General features: G+C 69.7%; 2 protein-coding genes across 2 annotated transcripts in view; both read right to left on the reverse strand.

Annotated features, from left to right (window-relative positions):
- The window catches only part of ATP2B3 (ATPase plasma membrane Ca2+ transporting 3), a 24,801-nt gene extending 22,266 nt beyond the window's left edge, over positions 1-2,535 (reverse strand). Inside the window, exon 1 of the mRNA XM_064503467.1 lies at positions 2,414-2,535. The gene's annotated coding sequence lies outside the window, so the exon portion shown is untranslated. The remainder of the gene's footprint in view (positions 1-2,413) is intronic.
- A 5,472-nt stretch (positions 2,536-8,007) lies between these two features.
- BGN (biglycan) lies at positions 8,008-17,081 on the reverse strand. Its single transcript, XM_064503464.1, has 8 exons — positions 16,951-17,081; positions 13,690-14,003; positions 13,080-13,192; positions 11,711-11,924; positions 11,522-11,632; positions 11,271-11,364; positions 10,029-10,167; positions 8,008-9,131 (listed from the first exon to the last, which is right to left on the reverse strand). The coding sequence occupies exons 2-8, from the start codon at positions 14,000-14,002 to the stop codon at positions 8,940-8,942; spliced, it is 1,176 nt and encodes a 391-aa protein (XP_064359534.1). The 5' UTR covers position 14,003; positions 16,951-17,081; the 3' UTR covers positions 8,008-8,939.
- Between the last annotated feature and the right edge of the window lie 1,787 nt (positions 17,082-18,868).

The following is an 18,868-nucleotide window of genomic DNA, read 5'->3' on the forward strand; positions in this document are numbered from 1 at the left end:
TGCTCCCAGTCACTGCCAGTCACCTCAGAAACTCCCAGTTCCCCCAGTGCTCCCAGTCGCTGCCAGTCACCTCAGAAACTCCCAGTTCCCCCAGTGCTCCCAGTTGCTGCCAGTCACCTCAGAAACTCCCAGTTCCCCCAGTGCTCCCAGTCGCTGCCAGTCACCTCAGAAACTCCCAGTTCCCCCAGTGCTCCCAGTCGCTGCCAGTCACCTCAGAAACTCCCAGTCCCCCCAGTGCTCCCAGTCACTGCCAGTCACCTCAGAAACTCCCAGTTCCCCCAGTGCTCCCAGTCGCTGCCAGTCACCTCAGAAACTCCCAGTTCCCCCAGTGCTCCCAGTTGCTGCCAGTCACCTCAGAAACTCCCAGTTCCCCCAGTGCTCCCAGTCGCTGCCAGTCACCTCAGAAACTCCCAGTTCCCCCAGTGCTCCCAGTCACCTCAGAAACTCCCAGTCCCCCCAGTGCTCCCAGTACCACCAGTCGCGCCCAGTCACCCCCAGTGCTCCCAGTAACTCCCATTAACTCCCAGGCCCCCCAGTTACCTCAGAAACTCCCAGTCCCCCCAGTCAATCCCAGTCCCCTCAGAAACTACCAGTTCTCCCAGTGCTCCCAGTCACTGCCAGTCCCCTCAGAAACTCCCAGTCACTCCCAGTGCTCCCAGTCAACCTCAGTCCCCTCAGAAACTACCAGTTCCCCCAGTTTCCCCAGTGCTCCCAGTCAATCCCAGTTCTCTTAGAAGCTCCCAGTCCCTCTCTGTTACCTCAGAAACTCCCAGTCACTCCCAGTCTCTCCCAGTTCCCTCAGTCCCCCACCAGTTACCTCAGAAACTCCCAGTCTCCCTAGTGCTCCCAGTTACCTCAGAAACTCCCAGTGCTCCCCATGTTCCACTTAATTCCCAGTTTCCTCGGAAACTCCCAGTTGCTCCCAGTCTCCTCAGTTACCTCAGAAATTGTCAGTCCCTCCAGTGCTCCCAGTCACTCCCAGTTACCTCAGAAACTCCCAGTCCCCCCAGTGCTCCCAGTCACTGCCAGTCACCTCAGAAACTCCCAGTCCCCCCAGTGCTCCCAGTCACCTCAGAAACTCCCAGTCCCCCCAGTGCTCCCAGTCGCTGCCAGTCACCTCAGAAACTCCCAGTTCCCCCAGTGCTCCCAGTCACTGCCAGTCACCTCAGAAACTCCCAGTTCCCCCAGTGCTCCCAGTCACTGCCAGTCACCTCAGAAACTCCCAGTCCCCCCAGTGCTCCCAGTCACTCCCAGTTACCTCAGAAACTCCCAGTCCCCCCAGTGCTCCCAGTCACTGCCAGTCACCTCAGAAACTCCCAGTCCCCCCAGTGCTCCCAGTCACCTCAGAAACTCCCAGTCCCCCCAGTGCTCCCAGTTGCTGCCAGTCACCTCAGAAACTCCCAGTTCCCCCAGTGCTCCCAGTCGCTGCCAGTCACCTCAGAAACTCCCAGTCCCCCCAGTGCTCCCAGTCACCTCAGAAACTCCCAGTCCCCCCAGTGCTCCCAGTCACTCCCAGTTACCTCAGAAACTCCCAGTCCCCCCAGTGCTCCCAGTCACTGCCAGTCACCTCAGAAACTCCCAGTCCCCCCAGTGCTCCCAGTCGCTGCCAGTCACCTCAGAAACTCCCAGTCCCCCCAGTGCTCCCAGTCACCTCAGAAACTCCCAGTCCCCCCAGTGCTCCCAGTCGCTGCCAGTCACCTCAGAAACTCCCAGTTCCCCCAGTGCTCCCAGTCACTGCCAGTCACCTCAGAAACTCCCAGTTCCCCCAGTGCTCCCAGTCACTGCCAGTCACCTCAGAAACTCCCAGTCCCCCCAGTGCTCCCAGTCACTCCCAGTTACCTCAGAAACTCCCAGTCCCCCCAGTTGCTTCCAGTCACCTCAGAAACTCCCAGTTCCCCCAGTGCTCCCAGTCACCTCAGAAACTCCCAGTCCCCCCAGTGCTCCCAGTCGCTGCCAGTCACCTCAGAAACTCCCAGTCCCCCCAGTGCTCCCAGTCACTGCCAGTCACCTCAGAAACTCCCAGTTCCCCCAGTGCTCCCAGTCGCTGCCAGTCACCTCAGAAACTCCCAGTTCCCCCAGTGCTCCCAGTTGCTGCCAGTCACCTCAGAAACTCCCAGTTCCCCCAGTGCTCCCAGTCGCTGCCAGTCACCTCAGAAACTCCCAGTTCCCCCAGTGCTCCCAGTCGCTGCCAGTCACCTCAGAAACTCCCAGTCACTGCCAGTCACCTCAGAAACTCCCAGTTCCCCCAGTGCTCCCAGTCGCTGCCAGTCACCTCAGAAACTCCCAGTTCCCCCAGTGCTCCCAGTTGCTGCCAGTCACCTCAGAAACTCCCAGTTCCCCCAGTGCTCCCAGTCGCTGCCAGTCACCTCAGAAACTCCCAGTTCCCCCAGTGCTCCCAGTCGCTGCCAGTCACCTCAGAAACTCCCAGTCGCTCCCAGTGCTCCCAGTCACCTCAGAAACTCCCAGTTCCCCCAGTGCTCCCAGTCACTGCCAGTCACCTCAGAAACTCCCAGTTCCCCCAGTGCTCCCAGTCACCTCAGAAACTCCCAGTGCTCCCAGTTGCTGCCAGTCACCTCAGAAACTCCCAGTCGCTCCCAGTCCCCTCCAGTCCCGCCCTCGGTGCCCCAGGCCCCGCCCCTGCCTGTCCATCACCCGACAGCAGCCAATGAGCGGTGGAGGGGGCGGGGCTTGGAGGCAGGGCCCCGCCCCCAGCCCTGCGGCGGGCGGGCGAGGACTGCGCCAAAGGGGGGGCGGGGGGGGGAGACCCCCAAATCCGGCTTTGCCCCCCAAAGCCCGGGCCCTGCCCCCCCCCCTCTGCGCGCAGCCCTCCAAATCCCGGCTTTGCGCCCCAAAAGCAGCCCGGGTCCCCTCCGAGGCGCGTGCCGCTCCAAAGCCCGGCTCTGCGCCCCGAAACGCGGGCACGTGCCCCAACTCCCGGCTTTGCGCCCCAAATCCGGGCGCCGCACCCCTAACTGGGCCCTTTACCTCGACCTGGGGCCCTCTGCGCCCGGGTGCGCACACAGCCCCCAAGATCCCTGCTTTGCGCCCCAAAGCCAGGCCCTGCGCCCCTCCACGTGCGCACGCGCGCCAAATCCCTGCTTTGTGCCCCAAAACGCAGGCCTGCGCCCCTCCACGTGCGCACACACTCCAAATCCCGGCTTTCCACCCCAAAACGCAGGCCCTGCACCCCTCCACCCAAACACGCACCATGCCCTGACCCCAAACCCAGCACAGCCTGCTCCGAACCCTGCGCCGAGCCCCATAATCCACGTATCACACCCCAAAACCCAGCACAGCCTGCTCCGAACCCTGCGCCGAGCCCCATAATCCACGTATCACACCCCAAAATCCAGCACGGCCTGCTCCAAACCCTGCCCTGACCCTGTAATCTGTGCATTGCACCCCAAAATCCAGCACGGCACACCCCAAACCCTGCCCTGAGCCCCATAACCTGCGCGTTGCACCCCAAACCCAGCACGGCCGGCTCCGAACCCTGCCCTGAGCCCCATAACCTGCGCGTTGCACCCCAAAACCAGCACAGCCTGCTCCGAAGCCTGCCCTGAGCCCCATAACCTGCGCGTTGCACCCCAAACCCAGCACAGCCTGCTCCAAACCCTGCCCTGAGCCCCATAACCTGCGCGTTGCACCCCAAACCCAGCACAGCCTGCTCCAAACCCTGCCCTGAGCCCCACAACCTGGGCACGGTGCCCCCCGGGAGCCGTGCGCTGCCCCCCGTGCGTGCGTGACGCACCCCGAAGCTGCCCGCCAAAGCACGCGGGGCACCCCAAAACCTTGCACGGCACGCTCCCCACCGTGCCTTGCACCCGTAATGTGTCCATTGCACCCCAAAACCTTGCACGGCACGCTCCCCACCGTGCCTTGCACCCGTAATGTGTCCATTGCACCCCAAAACCTTGCACGGCACGCTCCAACCATGCCTTGCACCCGTAATGTGTCCATTGCACCCCAAAACCTTGCACGGCACACACCAAACCATGCCTTGCACCCGTAATGTGTCCATTGCACCCCAAAACCTTGCACGGCACGCTCCCCACTGTGCCTTGCACCCGTAATGTGTCCATTGCACCCCAAAACCTTGCACGGGACACGCCAACCATGCACTGCACCCATAATATGTGCGTTGCACCCCAAAACTCTGCACAGCACGCTCCACACCATGCAGTGCACCCGTAATGTGTCCATTGCACCCCAAAACCTTGCATGGCACATGCCAACCCATGCGTTGCACCTGTAACGTGTGCGTTGCGCCCCAAAACCTTGCACGGCACATGCCAACCCATGCGTTGCACCTGTAATGTGTGCATTTCACCCCAAATCTCGCACAGCACACGCCAAACCATGCCTTGCACCTGTAACATGTGCGTTGCACCCCAAAATCTTGCACGGGACACGCCAACCGTGCACTGCACCCATAATGTGTGCGTTGCACCCCAAAACTCTGCACAGCACGCTCCAACCCGTGCATCGCATCCCTTCCCGTGTGCAATGCACCCCGAAAATCTTGTACGGCACACGCCAAACCATGCGTTGCACCCGTAATGTGTGCGTTGCACCCCAAAAGTCTGCACGGCACGCTCCAGCCATGCACTGCACCCATAATGTGTGCATTTCACCCCAAATCTCGCACGGCACACGCCAAACCGTGCCTTGCACCCATAACGTGTGCGTTGCACCCCAGATCTCGCACAGCACGCTCCAATCCGTGCATTTCACCCCAAATCTCGCACGGCACGCTCCAAACCATGCACTGCACCCATAACCCGTGCGTTTCACCCCAAATCTCACACGGCACGCTCCAGCCATGCACTGCACCCATAACCCGTGCGTTTCACCCCAAATCTCGCACGGCACGCTCCAGCCATGCACTGCACCCATAACCCGTGCGTTTCACCCCAAATCTCACACGGCACGCTCCAGCCATGCACTGCACCCATAACCCGTGCGTTTCACCCCAAATCTCGCACGGCACGCTCCAGCCATGCACTGCACCCATAACCCGTGCGTTTCACCCCAAATCTCGCACGGCACGCTCCAGCCATGCACTGCACCCATAATCCGTGCGTTTCACCCCAAATCTCACACGGCACGCTCCAGCCATGCACTGCACCCATAACCCGTGCGTTTCACCCCAAATCTCGCACGGCACGCTCCAGCCATGCACTGCACCCATAACCCGTGCGTTTCACCCCAAATCTCGCACGGCACGCTCCAGCCGCGCACCACGTCCCTTCCCGTGCGCATCGCGCCCCAAAACACCCCAAAACGCCCCAAAACGGCCGCAAACGGCGGGCGAGCTGCAGCCCAGCCGCGCTCTGCGCTGCCCGGCGGCCCCGGGCGCCCGTGCAAGGACACCCGCGTGCGGGGGGGGCCGTGCGGGGGGGGGGGGGGCGCACACGCGTGTGCCCCGTGCAAGGGCCGGGCACGCTTACGCAACGCCCTGCGCCCGGCCTCGCACGTGGGCGCCGTGGGGGGGGCGGGGGGGGCCGCCCCACGGTGCCCCCCCCGCGATGCAACAACCCCCCCCCCCCGCAACCCCTCCCCGCGCTGCAGCCGCCCCTGCATTGCACCCCAGCAACGCAGCGACCCCCCCGGCAATGCAACGACCCCCCCGGCAATGCAACGACCCCCCACCTTGCAAAACGCCCCCCCCCGCCTGCAAAACCGCCCCGCTGCAATGCAATGACCCCCCCGCCCCCCCCCCCCCAGCGGTGCAAATCGCGGCCCGGCGCATGCCGTGTGCGATGCGACGCCCCCCCCGCGTGCAATGACCCCCCCAATGCAGCACTCTGCGATGCAATAGCTGCCTGCGGCGCCGGGCCGGGCCCAGCGTGCCCCCCCCCCAGCCCAGCGTGCCCCCCCCCGGCCGTGCAGCCCCCCCCATGCCAAAAAGCCCCTAAATGCAGCTCATCCGCAATGCAAAGCGCTTCCCCCCCCCCCGAAAAGCAGGAGCATCCTCCGGTGCAGCGAGCGGCCCAACGCCCCCCCCCGCGCCCGGTGCCCCCCCCCGGCGATGCAGCGGCCCCCGCTCGCCCTGCACTGACCCCCCGCTGCAACGCAACGACCCCCCCCCCATTTTGCAGTGCAGCGTCCGCCCCCCCAACGCACCGAGGCTGCCCTGCAATGACCCCCCCGCGATGGGGCCCCCCCCCACTGCACTCTGCTTGCAACGCCAGAGCCCCCCCCAAAATCATTCACAGCGCCGTGACCCCCCCGATGCAAAAACACCCTTACCTGCAGCGCGACCCCCCCCAGCAGTGAGACCCCCCCCCCCAATCCCAATGCACAGCGCGGGGGGGGGACACTGCCCCCCCAGCACCCCCCATTTGCAATGCAACGGCCCCCCCATTCCCCGAGCCGCCCCCCCCCCCGCCGTGCGACCCCCTCCACCCCCCCCTTTGCAAGGCCCCCCCGGCCCCGGTGTCCCCCCCCGGTCCCCGGTGCCCCCCCCCGGTACCGGGCCATGGGTCCCGGCGCTGCGGCGGTGCCCGAGGCGCGGCGCGGTTTGGGCCGGGGGGTGGCGGTGGGGGGGGGGGCCGCGGGTGGGGCGGGGCGAGGGGCGGGGCGAGGGGCGGGGCCTGGCGGGGAAAAGGGCGGGGCCTGGCGGGGCCACGCCCCCGCCCGCCGCCGCGTTCCCGCCCACCCCCCGGGGGGGGGGTGCGACCTCCGCGAGGCCCCACGCGGGTCCGTGTCCTCGCGTGTCCCCTGCGTGTCCTGTGCCCCACATGTCCGTTGCATGGTCCATGTCCTCAGCATGTTCCCTGTGTCCCCACGTGTCCCCCGTGTGCCCGTTGCGTGGCCGTTGCGTGTCCATTCCGTGTCCATTGCATGTCCCCCGTGTGCCTGCTGCGTGTCCCCTGCGTGTCCCCCCATGCCCGTTGCATGTCCCTCATGTGTCCCCTGCGTGTCCCTCATGTGTCCCCCACATGCCCGTTGCGTGTCCCTCGCACGTCCCCTGCATGTCCCTCGTGTGTCCCCCGCGTGTCCCCCACATGGCCGTTGCGTGTTCCCCGTGTGTCCATTGCGTGGCCGTTGCATGTCCCCCCTGTGTCCCCTGCGTGTCCCCCACGTGCCCGTTGCGTGTCCCCTGCGCGTCCCCACATGCCGTTGCGCGTCCCTGGCGTGTCCCCGCGAGGCGGCTGCGTGTCCCCCGCGTGTCCCCGCGTGGCCGCTGCGTGTCCAGCCGGTCCCTTTATTGAGCCCGTGGTTATTGCACAAAGATTTTTACAACGAGGAAAATCCAAGAACGGTTAAAACCCCCCAAACGGCCCCGAAACGGCCCCGCTGGGGGGGGGGGGAGGGGAGGGGGCTCCCTCCCCCGGGTCTGCGGGGCCAAAATGGGGCGAAACGGTGATGTCGGCCCCGGGGGGGGGGACAGCAGGACACGGCCCCCCCCGCCCAGCGGGGACAGGGCGCCCATGTCCCCCCGTGTCCCCGGCACCCGTGGGTGCCCCTGTCACCCTCTGTCCCTACATCCCATGTCCCCATGTCCCCCATGTCCCCATGAACACCCGTGGGTGTCCATGATGTCCCCACGTCCCCACATCCTGCTCCCGTGAACACCGTGGGTGTCCGGGATGTCCCCTCATGTCCCGTGTCCCCACATCCCCCCATGTCCCATGTCCTCACGTCCCCCCGCTCTCATGAACACCCGTGGGTGTCCGTGATGTCCCCATGTCCCCTTTGTCCCCACATCCTGCTCCCATGAACACCTGTGAGCGTCCGTGATGTCCCCATGTCCCCTATGTCCCCATGAACACCCGTGGGTGTCCATGACATCCCCATGTCCCCTATGTCCCCACATCTCCCCATGTCCTCACGTCCCCATGCTCCCACGAATGCCCGTGGGTGTCTGTGATGTCCCCTCATGTCCCCTATGTCCCCCCACATCCCCATGTCCCCTACATCCCCCCACATCTCCCCATGTCCCCCCACGTCCCCATGTCCCCTATGTCCCTCCCTTCCCCCCCGTCCCAGCGCCCCCCTGCTCCCAGGAACCCCCATGGCTATCCGTGATGTCCCAAGTCCCATATGTCCCCCCACGTCCCCTATGTCCCCCCACATTCCCGTGTCCCCCCGCTCCCAGGAACCCCTGCGGGTGTCCGTGATGTCCCCACGTCCCCTGTGTCCCCACATGCCGCTCCCAGGAACCCCCGTGGGTGTCCCTGATGTCCCACGTCCCCTGTGTCCCCACATCCCGCTCCCAGGAACCCCCGTGGGTGTCCCTGATGTCCCATGTCCCCTATGTCCCCACATGCCGCTCCCAGGAACCCCCGTGGGTGTCCCTGATGTCCCATGTCCCCTATGTCCCCACATCCCGCTCCCAGGAACCCCCGTGGGTGTCCCTGATGTCCCATGTCCCCTATGTCCCCACATGCCGCTCCCAGGAACCCCCGTGGGTGTCCCTGATGTCCCATGTCCCCTATGTCCCCACATCCCGCTCCCAGGAACCCCCGTGGGTGTCCCTGATGTCCCATGTCCCCTATGTCCCCACATGCCGCTCCCAGGAACCCCCGTGGCTGTCCCTGATGTCCCGTGTCCCCTATGTCCCCACATGCCGCTCCCAGGAACCCCTGCGGGTGTCCGTGATGTCCCCACGTCCCCTATGTCCCCCCACGTCCCCTACGTCCCCCCACGTCCCCTGTGTCCCCACATGCCGCTCCCAGGAACCCCCATGGGTGTCCCTGATGTCCCGTGTCCCCTATGTCCCCACATCCCGCTCCCAGGAACCCCCGCGGGTGTCCGTGATGTCCCCACGTCCCCTACGTCCCCCCACGTCCCCCGTGTCCCCCCATCCCTCCGCTCCCATCAACACCTGCGGGTGTCCGTGATGTCCCCACGTCCCCCGGGTCCCCTCGCTCCCAGGAACGCCCGCGGGTGTCCCTGCTGTCCCCGTGCCCCCGCCCCCCCCGCGGCGGGGGTCACTTGTAGTTGCCGAAGTGGAGGGCGAGGCGGTCGGCGAGGCAGCGGAAGGCGGCGGGGGGCACGGCGCCCGGCGCCACGGGGTTCCCGAAGAGGCTCAGGCCCTGGTAGTGGGCGCGCTTGGCCCCCGGCGGCGCGCAGAAGTCCTGCGCCCCCACCCGCGCGATGCGGTTCCCGTGCAGGTACACCACCTGCGGGGGGGGGACACCACGGGGGGGGGGGGCGTGAGTGCGGAGAGGAGACACCCGGTGCCCCCAGCGCCTTGCGGTGCTCCCCATGGTCCCAGTGCCCCCCAGCGCCTCCCGGTGCCCCCCAGTGCCTCCCAGTAGCCTCCCAGTGCCCCTAGTGCCTCCCGGTGCCCCCCAGTGCCTCCCAGGCCCTCCCAGTGCCTCCCGGTACCCTCCAGTGCCTCCCAGGCCCTCCCAGTGACTCCCAGCGCCTCCCAGTGACTCCCAGTGCCTCCCGGTGCCCTCCAGTGCCTCCCAGGCCCTCCCAGTGCCCCCCAGTGACTCCCAGTGCCCCCCAGTGACTCCCAGTGCCTCCCAGGCCCTCCCAGTGCCCCCCAGTGCCTCCTGGTGCCCCCCAGTGCCTCCCGGTGCCTCCCAGCGCCTCCCAGTGACTCCCAGTGCCCCCCAGTGCCTCCTGGTGCCCCCCAGTGCCTCCCGGTGCCTCCCAGCGCCTCCCAGGCCCTCCCAGTGCCCCCCAGTGCCTCCTTAGTGCCTCCCAGGCCCTCCCAGTGCCCCCCAGAGACTCCTCGGTGCCCGCCGGTGCCTCCTCGGTGCCCCCCAGTGCCTCCCAGGCCCTCCCAGTGCCCCCCGGTGCCCTCCAGTGCCTCCCAGGCCCTCCCAGTGCCCGCCGGTGCCTCCTCGGTGCCCCCCAGTGCCTCCCAGTGCCCCCCAGTAGCCTCCCAGTGCCTCCTCATTACCTCCCAGTGCCTCCTCGATGCCTCCCAGTGCCCCCCAGCGCCTCCTCGTTACCTCCCAGTGTCCTCCCATGACTCCCAGTGCCCCCCCGTCCCCCCCAGTGTCTCCCAGCGCCCCCCAGCTCCCTCCCCAGGACCCCCCCCGGCCCCCCCGGGCCCCCCGCACCGTGAGGAGGCGCAGGCCGGGCAGCCCCGGGGGCACCCTGCGCAGCCGGTTGTGCTCCAGGCGCAGCTCCCGCAGGGCCCCCAGCGGGCTCAGGCTGCCCTCGGCCACCTCCCGGATCTCGTTGTGGCCCAGGCCCAGCCTGGGGGGGGGACACGGCAGGGGGGGGACACACGGCGGGGGGGGGGACACACAACACACCGTCAGTGAAGGCCGCCAGCCCGCCCCCGTGCTCCCCCCGCCCCCCACGGCCACCGACCGGCCCCCCAGGCCCCCCCCCGTGTCCCCAATCCTGTCCCCAGCCCCCCCCCCAGTCTCCCCAGTGCTGCCCCCCAGTGCCCCCCATCCTGCTTCCAGTCTCTCCCAATCGCTCCCAGTGCCCCCCAGTATCCCCAGTCCTGCCCCCAGCCTCCCCCAGTACCCCCCATCCTGCCCCCAGTCCCTCCCAGTTGCTCCCAGCACCCCCCATCCTGTCCCCAGTCCCTCCCAGTGCCCCCCAGCACCCCCCATCCTGCCCCCAGTCCCTCCCAGTGCCCCCCAGCACCCCCCATCCCGCCCCCAGTCCCTCCCAGTGCCCCCCAGCACCCCCCATCCCGCCCCCAGCCCCTCCCAGTGCCCCCCAGCACCCCCCATCCCGCCCCCAGTCCCTCCCAGTGCCCCCCCATCCTGCCCCCAGTCCCTCCCAGTCACTCCCAGCACCCCCCATCCTGCCCCCAGCCCCTCCCAGTGCCCCCCAGCACCCCCCATCCTGCCCCCAGTCCCTCCCAGTGCCCCCCAGCACCCCCCATCCTGCCCCCAGCCCCTCCCAGTGCCCCCCCATCCTGCCCCCAGTCCCTCCCAGTGCCCCCCAGCACCCCCCATCCCGCCCCCAGTCCCCCCCAGTGCCCCCCCATCCTGCCCCCAGTCCCTCCCAGTGCCCCCCAGCACCCCCCATCCTGCCCCCAGTCCCTCCCAGTGCCCCCAGCACTCCTCATCCTGCCCCCAGTCACTCCCAGCACCCCCCATCCTGCCCCCAGTCCCCCCCAGTGCCCCCCCATCCTGCCCCCAGCCTCCCCCAGTGCCCCCCAGCACCCCCCATCCTGCCCCCAGTCCCTCCCAGTCACTCCCAGCACCCCCCATCCTGCCCCCAGCCCCTCCCAGTGCCCCCCAGCACCCCCCATCCTGCCCCCAGCCCCTCCCAGTCACTCCCAGCACCCCCCATCCCGCCCCCAGCCCCTCCCAGTGCCCCCCAGCGCCCCCCCGTACCGGGCGAGCTGCCCGTAGCGCTTGAGGTCGTCACGCTCCAGGGTCTGGATGCGGTTGTGGTCGAGGTGCAGCTCCCGCAGGGTCTCGGGGAGGTCTGGGGGGGGCACGCGGGGACACGTGGGGACACGCGGGGACACGCGGGGACGGAGCCGCGGGACGGCGGCGGGGAGACGCGCGGGGCGCAGAGCGCGGCGTGACACAGAGGTGGCAGGGAGGGGACAGGGAGGGGACAGGGAGGGGCCCGGCCCTACCCTTGGGGACGCTGGTGAGGCGGGCCTCGGAGATGCGCAGGTAGTTGAGCTTGAGGCCGTCGAAGGCGCCGGGCTCGAAGCCGCTGTTCTCCAGGGGGTTGCCCCCCATCTCTGCGCAGGCGGAGGGGGCGGGTGAGGCCCGGCGCGGCCCCCCCGTCCCCCCCCCCGTGCCCCCCTCCCGCCGCTCACCGATGCAGTTGACGTGGCGCAGGCCGCGGAAGGCGCGGCGCGGCACGGCGCGGATGCGGTTGTCGTGGATGCGCAGCTCCAGCAGCCCCGGGGGCAGGGGCGCGGGGATGGCCGCCAGCCGGTTGTGCGACAGGTAGAGCTTCTCCAGGCGCCGCAGCGGCGCCAGGGCCCCCGCGTGCACCCGCCGCAGCCCGTTGTTCACCAGCACCAGCGCCTGACGCGTGCGACACCGGGACCATGGGGTACAAGGGACACGGGATGCAGGGACCGTGGCAACGCAGGGGACACCGGGACCACGGGAATGTGGGATTCAGGGCGCAGGGGACACCGGGACCATGGGGTACAAGGGACACAGGATGCAGGGACCGTGGCAACGCAGGGGACACCGGGACCATGGGAATGTGGGATTCAGGGCACGTGGGACACCGGGACCATGGGGTACAAGGGACACAGGATGCAGGGACCGTGGCAACGCAGGGGACACCGGGACCACGGGAATGTGGGATTCAGGGTACATGGGACACCGGGACCATGGGGTACAAGGGACACAGGATGCAGGGACCGTGGCAACGCAGGGGACAGGGGACACCGGGACCACGGGAATGTGGGATTCAGGGTACACGGGACACTGGGACCATGGGATAGAGGGGATGTGGGACACTGCGACCACGGGACCATGGGATACAGGGGACGAGGGACACGGGGACCATGGGATTCAGGGACATGGGACACAGGGAAGGTGGGATCATGGGATTCAGGGGACAAGGCATGCTGGGACCATGGGACACAAGGGATGTGGGACACTGGGACCATGGGAACGTGGGATTCAGGGAACAAGGGACACAGGGGACATGGGACCATGGGATTCAGGGGATGTGGGACACTGGGACCAGGGGATTCAGGGGACGTGGGACGCAAGGAACATGGGATTAAGGGAATAAAGGGACACTGGGGCCATGGGATACAGGGGACGTGGGACGCAAGGAACATGGGATTAAGGGAATAAAGGGACACTGGGGCCATGGGATACAGGGGACGTGGGACGCAAGGAACATGGGATTAAGGGAATAAAGGGACACTGGGACCAGGGGATTCAGGGGACGTGGGACACAGGAAACACGGGAACATGGGATACAGAGAATATAGCACACTGGGACCATGGGACACAGGGGACATGGGACACCGGGACCACGGGACGCAGGGGACAAGGGACACAGGAGGCAGGGAACCACGGGACCAGGGAGCAGGGAAGGGAGTCAGGGCCACCCGGAGCCGGGCAGGGTCACCCGGCCCTGGGACAGGGGACGCAGGGGGCACAGGGAGCGGGGCGGGGGCCGGGGGACAGGCGGGGACAGGCGGGGACACGCACGTAGAGGTTGTGCAGGCCCCGGAAGTCGTGGGGACGCAGCTCGGTGATGTGGTTGTTCTGCAGGTCCAGCAGCGTCGTGTCGGGGGGGATGTCCTTGGGCACCTCCGTCAGCCCTGGGGGGGACGGGGGACGGGACCCAGGCGTCCGGGCGCCGCAGGGCACCCGGGGCGCCGCCCTGACCGCCCTCCCCGGGGACCCAGGCGTCCGGGGCCCGGCTCCTCCCCTGAGCGAGACCCCAGTGGCCCCCCTTCCCCAGCCCCAAAGGGCCCAGGAGTCCCGTTCCCCCCCCACCCAGGGGTCCCCACGCCCCAAAGGGCCCAGGCGTCCTGCCCCCCCACACCTAGGGCTCCCCAAACCCCAAAGGGCCCAGGAGTCCTGTTCCCCCCCTCCCCCAGCAGCCCCCCAGCCCCAAAAGGCCCGGGTGTCCCATTCCCCCCCCCCCAGGTCCCCACACCCCAAAGGGCCCAGGCGTCCCGTTCCCCCCCTCCCCCAGGAGCCCCCCAGCCCCAAAGGGCCCAGGCATCCCGCCCCCCAGGCCCCCCCGCCCCAGAGGGCCCAGGCGCCCCCCCCGCCCCCCGCGGGGGCCCCGGCGTCCGGCGGGGGGGCTCACCGAGGTCGGAGCACTGCACCACGCGCAGGTGGCAGTGGCAGCCGAAGGGGCAGAGGCCGCCGTAGGGGGGGGGCTGGGCCTCGGCCTCGGCCTCGGCGTCGGGGGCGCCCGAGGCGGGGAAGGCGCCCGAGGCCTCGTCGCCGCCGTCGCCGCTGTCGTCCGCCTCCGCGGGGGGGGGGGGGGCCTGCCGCGCCGCCCGCCCCCCCGCCGGCGCCCCGGGGCCCTCGTCCAGCGCGAAGTCCCAGAAGCCGCGTTGCTCGAAGGGCAGCGCCCCTGCGCCCAGCGCCAGCGCCAGCAGCACCAGCCCCGCCATCCTGCGGCACCGGCACCGCGCTCGCACGGGCACGGGCCTCGCACGGGCACGGGGATCGCACGGCCACGGGGATCGCACGGGCACTGGGATCGCACGGGGACGGCGCTCACACGGGGACGGGGATCACACGGGGACAGCGCTTGCACGGGGACGGGGATCGCACGGGGACCGGGATCGCACGGGGACGGGGATCGCACGGGGACGGGGACGGCGCTCACACGGGCACGGGGATCGCACGGGCATGGGGATTGCACGGGGACGGCGCTCACACAGGCATGGGGATCACACGGGCACGGGGCCTTGCACGGGGACGGCGATTGCACGGGCATGGGGATCGCACGGGCACGGGGCTCGCACGGGGACGGCGATCGCACGGGCATGGGGATCGCACCGGGATGGCGCTCGCACGGGCACGGGGATCACACGGGGACGGGGATCGCACCGGGACGGCACTCGCACGGGGACGGCACTCGCATGGGGACGGGGCTCGCAAGGGGACGGGGATCGCACGGGGATGGGGATCACATGGGCACGGGGCTCGCACGGGGACGGCGCTCGCACGGGGACGGCGCTCGCACGGGGACAGCGCTCGCACAGGCATGGGGATCGCACGGGCACGGGGCCTTGCATGGGGACGGGGATCGCACGGGCACGGGGATCGCACCAGGACGGCGCTCGCACGGGCACGGGGCTCGCACAGGCATGGGGATCGCACGGGGACGGGGATCGCACGGGCATGGGGATTGCACGGGGACAGGGATCACATGGGCACGGGGATCACACGGGGACGGGGATCGCACGGGCGCGGGGATCGCACGGGGACGGGGCTCGCACAGGCACCGCGCTAGCACGGGGACGGGGCTCACACGGGGACGGGGCTCACACGGGGACGGGGCTCGGACAGGGACGGGGCTCGGACGGGGACAGCGCTCGCACGGGGACGGGGCTCGCACGGGGACAGCGCTCGCACGGGCACGGGGATCGCACAGGCACCGGCCTCACACGGGGACGCGCATCGCACACAGACGCGCCTCACGCCGACGCGCTTCACGCGGGAACACGCATCGTGCAAGGACACGCTTTACATGGGGACACGCCTCCCGCGGGGACACGCCTCGCACGGGGACACGCCTCGCACGGGAACACGCCTCGCATGGGACACACCTTACATGGGGACACGCTTCCCACAAGGACGTGTCTCGCACGGGGACACGCCTCGCACGGGGACACGCCTCCCCCGGGACCCGCTCCACGCAGACATGTCTCGCACGGGAACATGTCTCGCACGAGCGCGCAGGGCCGTGCCGGGGGCCGCGGCGCTGCCATGGCCAGCGGGCGGGGCGGGGGGGGCCGGGGCGCCCGGACGCCTGGGCCCTCTCCCAGCCGCGGGCGGGGCGTGGTGCCCGGCGGTCGGAGCGGGGGACGTGTCCCGGACGCCCCGGCCCTTCTGGGGGGAGCCCGGACGCCTGGGTCCCGCCGAGCGCGGCGGGGGTGGGCAGGGTGCCACGTTAGCAGGTTGGCGGCGGTGATGGGGGGGGGGGCTGCTGGCTCCCGCCGCGGGCCCAGGCGTCCGGGGCGGGGGGGGGGTGGCGCCGCGGGCAGGGGCGAGCGGCCAGGCCGCGGGCACCGGGCCACGGGCCACGGGCTGGCACCGGCCGCCGGGCGGGGCTGCCCGGACGCCTGGGTCCCGGGGCTGGGGGAGGGGGGGCCCGGACGCCTGGGCTCTCCTGGCTGCGAGGGGGGGGCTGGCGGCCAAGCCGCCTCGGAGCGTCTGGGAGCGGGGGAAAATCCGACGAAGCGTTTCCGTCCCGCCGGCCCTGCCAAGGCGGGAGGGAGGGAGGCAGGCGGCGGAGGGAGGGGAGGGGGCCGGCGGGACGGACCCAGGCGGCCGGGCGCCCCCGACCAGCCCCCCCGTCCAGGGAGCCCAGGCGTCCGGGCGCCCCAAACTGCTCCCCCCCCGTTTGGGGAGCCCAGGCGTCCGGGAGCCCAAAATCATCCCCCCCGTCCAGGGAGCCCAGGCGTCCGGGCGCCCCAAACTGCTCCCCCCCGTCTGGGGAGCCCAGGCGTCCGGGAGCCCCTAATCATCCCCCCCGTCCAGGGAGCCCAGGCGTCCGGGCGCCCCAAACTGCTCCCCCCCCGTCCGGGGAGCCCAGGCGTCCGGGAGCCCCTAATCATCCCCCCCGTCCAGGGAGCCCAGGCGTCCGGGCGCCCCAAACTGCTCCCCCCCGTCTGGGGAGCCCAGGCGTCCGGGAGCCCAAAATCATCCCCCCCGTCCAGGGAGCCCAGGCGTCCGGGCGCCCCAAACTGCTCCCACCCCGTCTGGGGAGCCCAGGCGTCCGGGAGCCCCTAATCATCCCCCCCGTCCAGGGAGCCCAGGCGTCCGGGTGCCCCAAACTGCTCCCCCCCGTCCAGGGAGCCCAGGCGTCCGGGAGCCCAAAATCATCCCCCCGGTCTGGGGAGCCCAGGCGTCCGGGCGCCCCAAATCCCCCCCCCAGGTGTCCAGGAGTTCAAACCAGCCCCCCCTGCCAGAGCCCAGGCGTCCGGGCGCCCCAAACCCCCCCCCACCGCCACCGGGGAGCCCAGGAGCCCCGAGCTCCACCGAGGAGCCCAGGCGTCCGGGAGCCCCTGGCCAGGGAGCCCAGGCGTCCGGCGCCTCCCGTTCAAACTCGGCGCGCGGAGGGGACCCAGGCGTCCCGACACCGACGCGCCGCCGCCGCTCCCGCCCCGCGCGCTGCCAGAGAGCCCAGGCGTCCGGGGACCCGCTTTCCCCCTAGGATGCTCCGGGCGAGAGAGGGACCCAGGCGTCCGGGCAGCGCGGAGCTCCCCCCCAGCCCGGGGCGTCCCGCGGCGGAGAGGGACCCAGGCGTCCGGGCAGCGCGGAGCTCCCCGGGGCGGCCGCGGGGGGACCCGGGCGTCCGAGGGGCCCCGGCGTCCGGGCGGGCACCCACCTTGTCGGGGAGGCCGGACTCTCGCTCCCGTCCCGTCGCCGCCTCGGGACCGAAGTGGCGGCGCGCACGCGGGGCCCCCTCGCACGCGCGCCCCCCCCTCGCACGCGCACGCGCCCCCCCCTCGCACACGCGCGCGTTCCCCCCCCCCCCCCCCCCCGCCCCACGCCAGATGGTTCCTATCAGGCACCTGCCAAAAAAGCCAAATTCGAGCGCGAGGGCGGAAAAACGAAGCCCGGCCCGGGGCTGGAGGGGACCCAGGCGTCCGGGCCCCCCCCCACCCCGCCCTGCCCCGGGGACCCCGGGGGACCCAGGCGTCCGGGCGCTACCTGGCACGGGGAGACCCGCTGGAGCGGGGCCCGGACGCCTGGGCCCCCCGGGGGGGGCTGGACACCTGGGGGTCCGGGGGGGGGCCCGGACGCCTGGGTCCCTCGGGGGGGGGTCCGGACACCGCAGCTTCCCCGCTCTGCCCCACGGTGCCCCTATGGCGCCCTATAGCACGGCCTATAACAGCCCGGGCCCCGTAGCGCCCCTATGGCGCCCCTACAACTCTCTGCCCCACGGCGCCCCGGCGGCAGCCCTACAAGTCCGTGACCCACGGCGCCTCCTGCAGCCCCCCTGTAAGACCCCCTGCCCTATAGCGCCCTATAGCTCCCCTATGCTGCCCCTGCCCCCTAGCACCACTGTACCACCCCGTGACACCCCTGCCCTATAGCGTTCTCTACAGCGCCCCTATAACCCACTGGTGCCTTTACAGCAGCCCTATAACACGCCTGACCCACAGCTCTTCTATAGAGCCCCACGGTGTCCCTATGGCACCCCCATAGCACCTCCTGCCCCATAGCATCCCTATAGCGCGTCCTGCCCCATAGGACCCCTATAGCATCCCTGTAGCACCTCCTGCCCCATAGCACTTCCTGCCCCTATAGGACCCCCACAGCACTTCCACGGCATCCCTATAGCATCTCCTGCCCCATAGCATCCCTATAGCATCCCTACAGCAGCCCCATAGCACCTCCTGCCCCACAGCATCCCGATAGCAGCCCCATAGCACCTCCCGCCCCACAGCATCCCCATAGCGTCCCTACAGTACCTCCTGCCTCTCCAGGACCCCTACAGCATCCCCATAGCAGCTCCTGCCCCATAGCGTCCCCCCAGCAGCCCCCCCGGACCCCGCGCGCCGGCCCCCCCGGCCCGGGCGGGCTGTTTGCACAGCTGGGCCGCCTCGTGCCTTCCCCATCACGTCAGCCCCGCGCGGGCCCAGGCGTCCGGGCACCGGCCCCGGGGAGGGGGCGAGTGGGGGTGCCCGCCCGCGGATCGGGGCCCCGGCGTGCCCCCGCGCCCCCCGCGCGTCCCTGGCGTGTGCCAGCCATGTCCCCAGCGTGTCTCATGTCCCTGGCGTGTGCAAGCCGTGTCCCCAGCATGTCCCATATCCCTGGCATGTCCCTGGCATGTACAAGCTGTGTCCCTGGCATGTCTCGTGTCCCTGGCGTGTGCAAGCCATGTCCCCAGCGTGTCTCGTGTCCCTGGCATGTGCAAGCCGTGTGTCCCCAGCGTGTCCCTGGCGTGTGCAAACCGTATCCCCAGCATGTCTCGTGTCCCTGGCGTGTGCAAGCCGTGTCCCCAGCGTGTCTCTGGCACGTGCAAGCCGTGTGTCCCCAGCATGTCTCGTGTCCCCAGCATGTCCTTGGCATGTGCACGCGTGTCCCCAGCACGTGCCTCATCTCCCTGACACATGTGAGCCATGTGCCCCAGGCCCCTGACATGTCCATGGCGTGTGCCTCATGTCCCCAGTGCATGTGACATCCCCATGCGTGTCCTTGGCGTGTCCCTGGCGCGTGCGAGCCGTTTGTCCCAGTGCGTCGCACGTCCTTAGCGTGTTCCTGGCGTGTGCGAGCCACGTGTCCCCAGAACGCGCGAG

Source organism: Dromaius novaehollandiae, chromosome 37 (genome assembly GCF_036370855.1).
Source record: "Dromaius novaehollandiae isolate bDroNov1 chromosome 37, bDroNov1.hap1, whole genome shotgun sequence".
Classification (NCBI taxonomy): Eukaryota; Metazoa; Chordata; class Aves; order Casuariiformes; family Dromaiidae; genus Dromaius; species Dromaius novaehollandiae.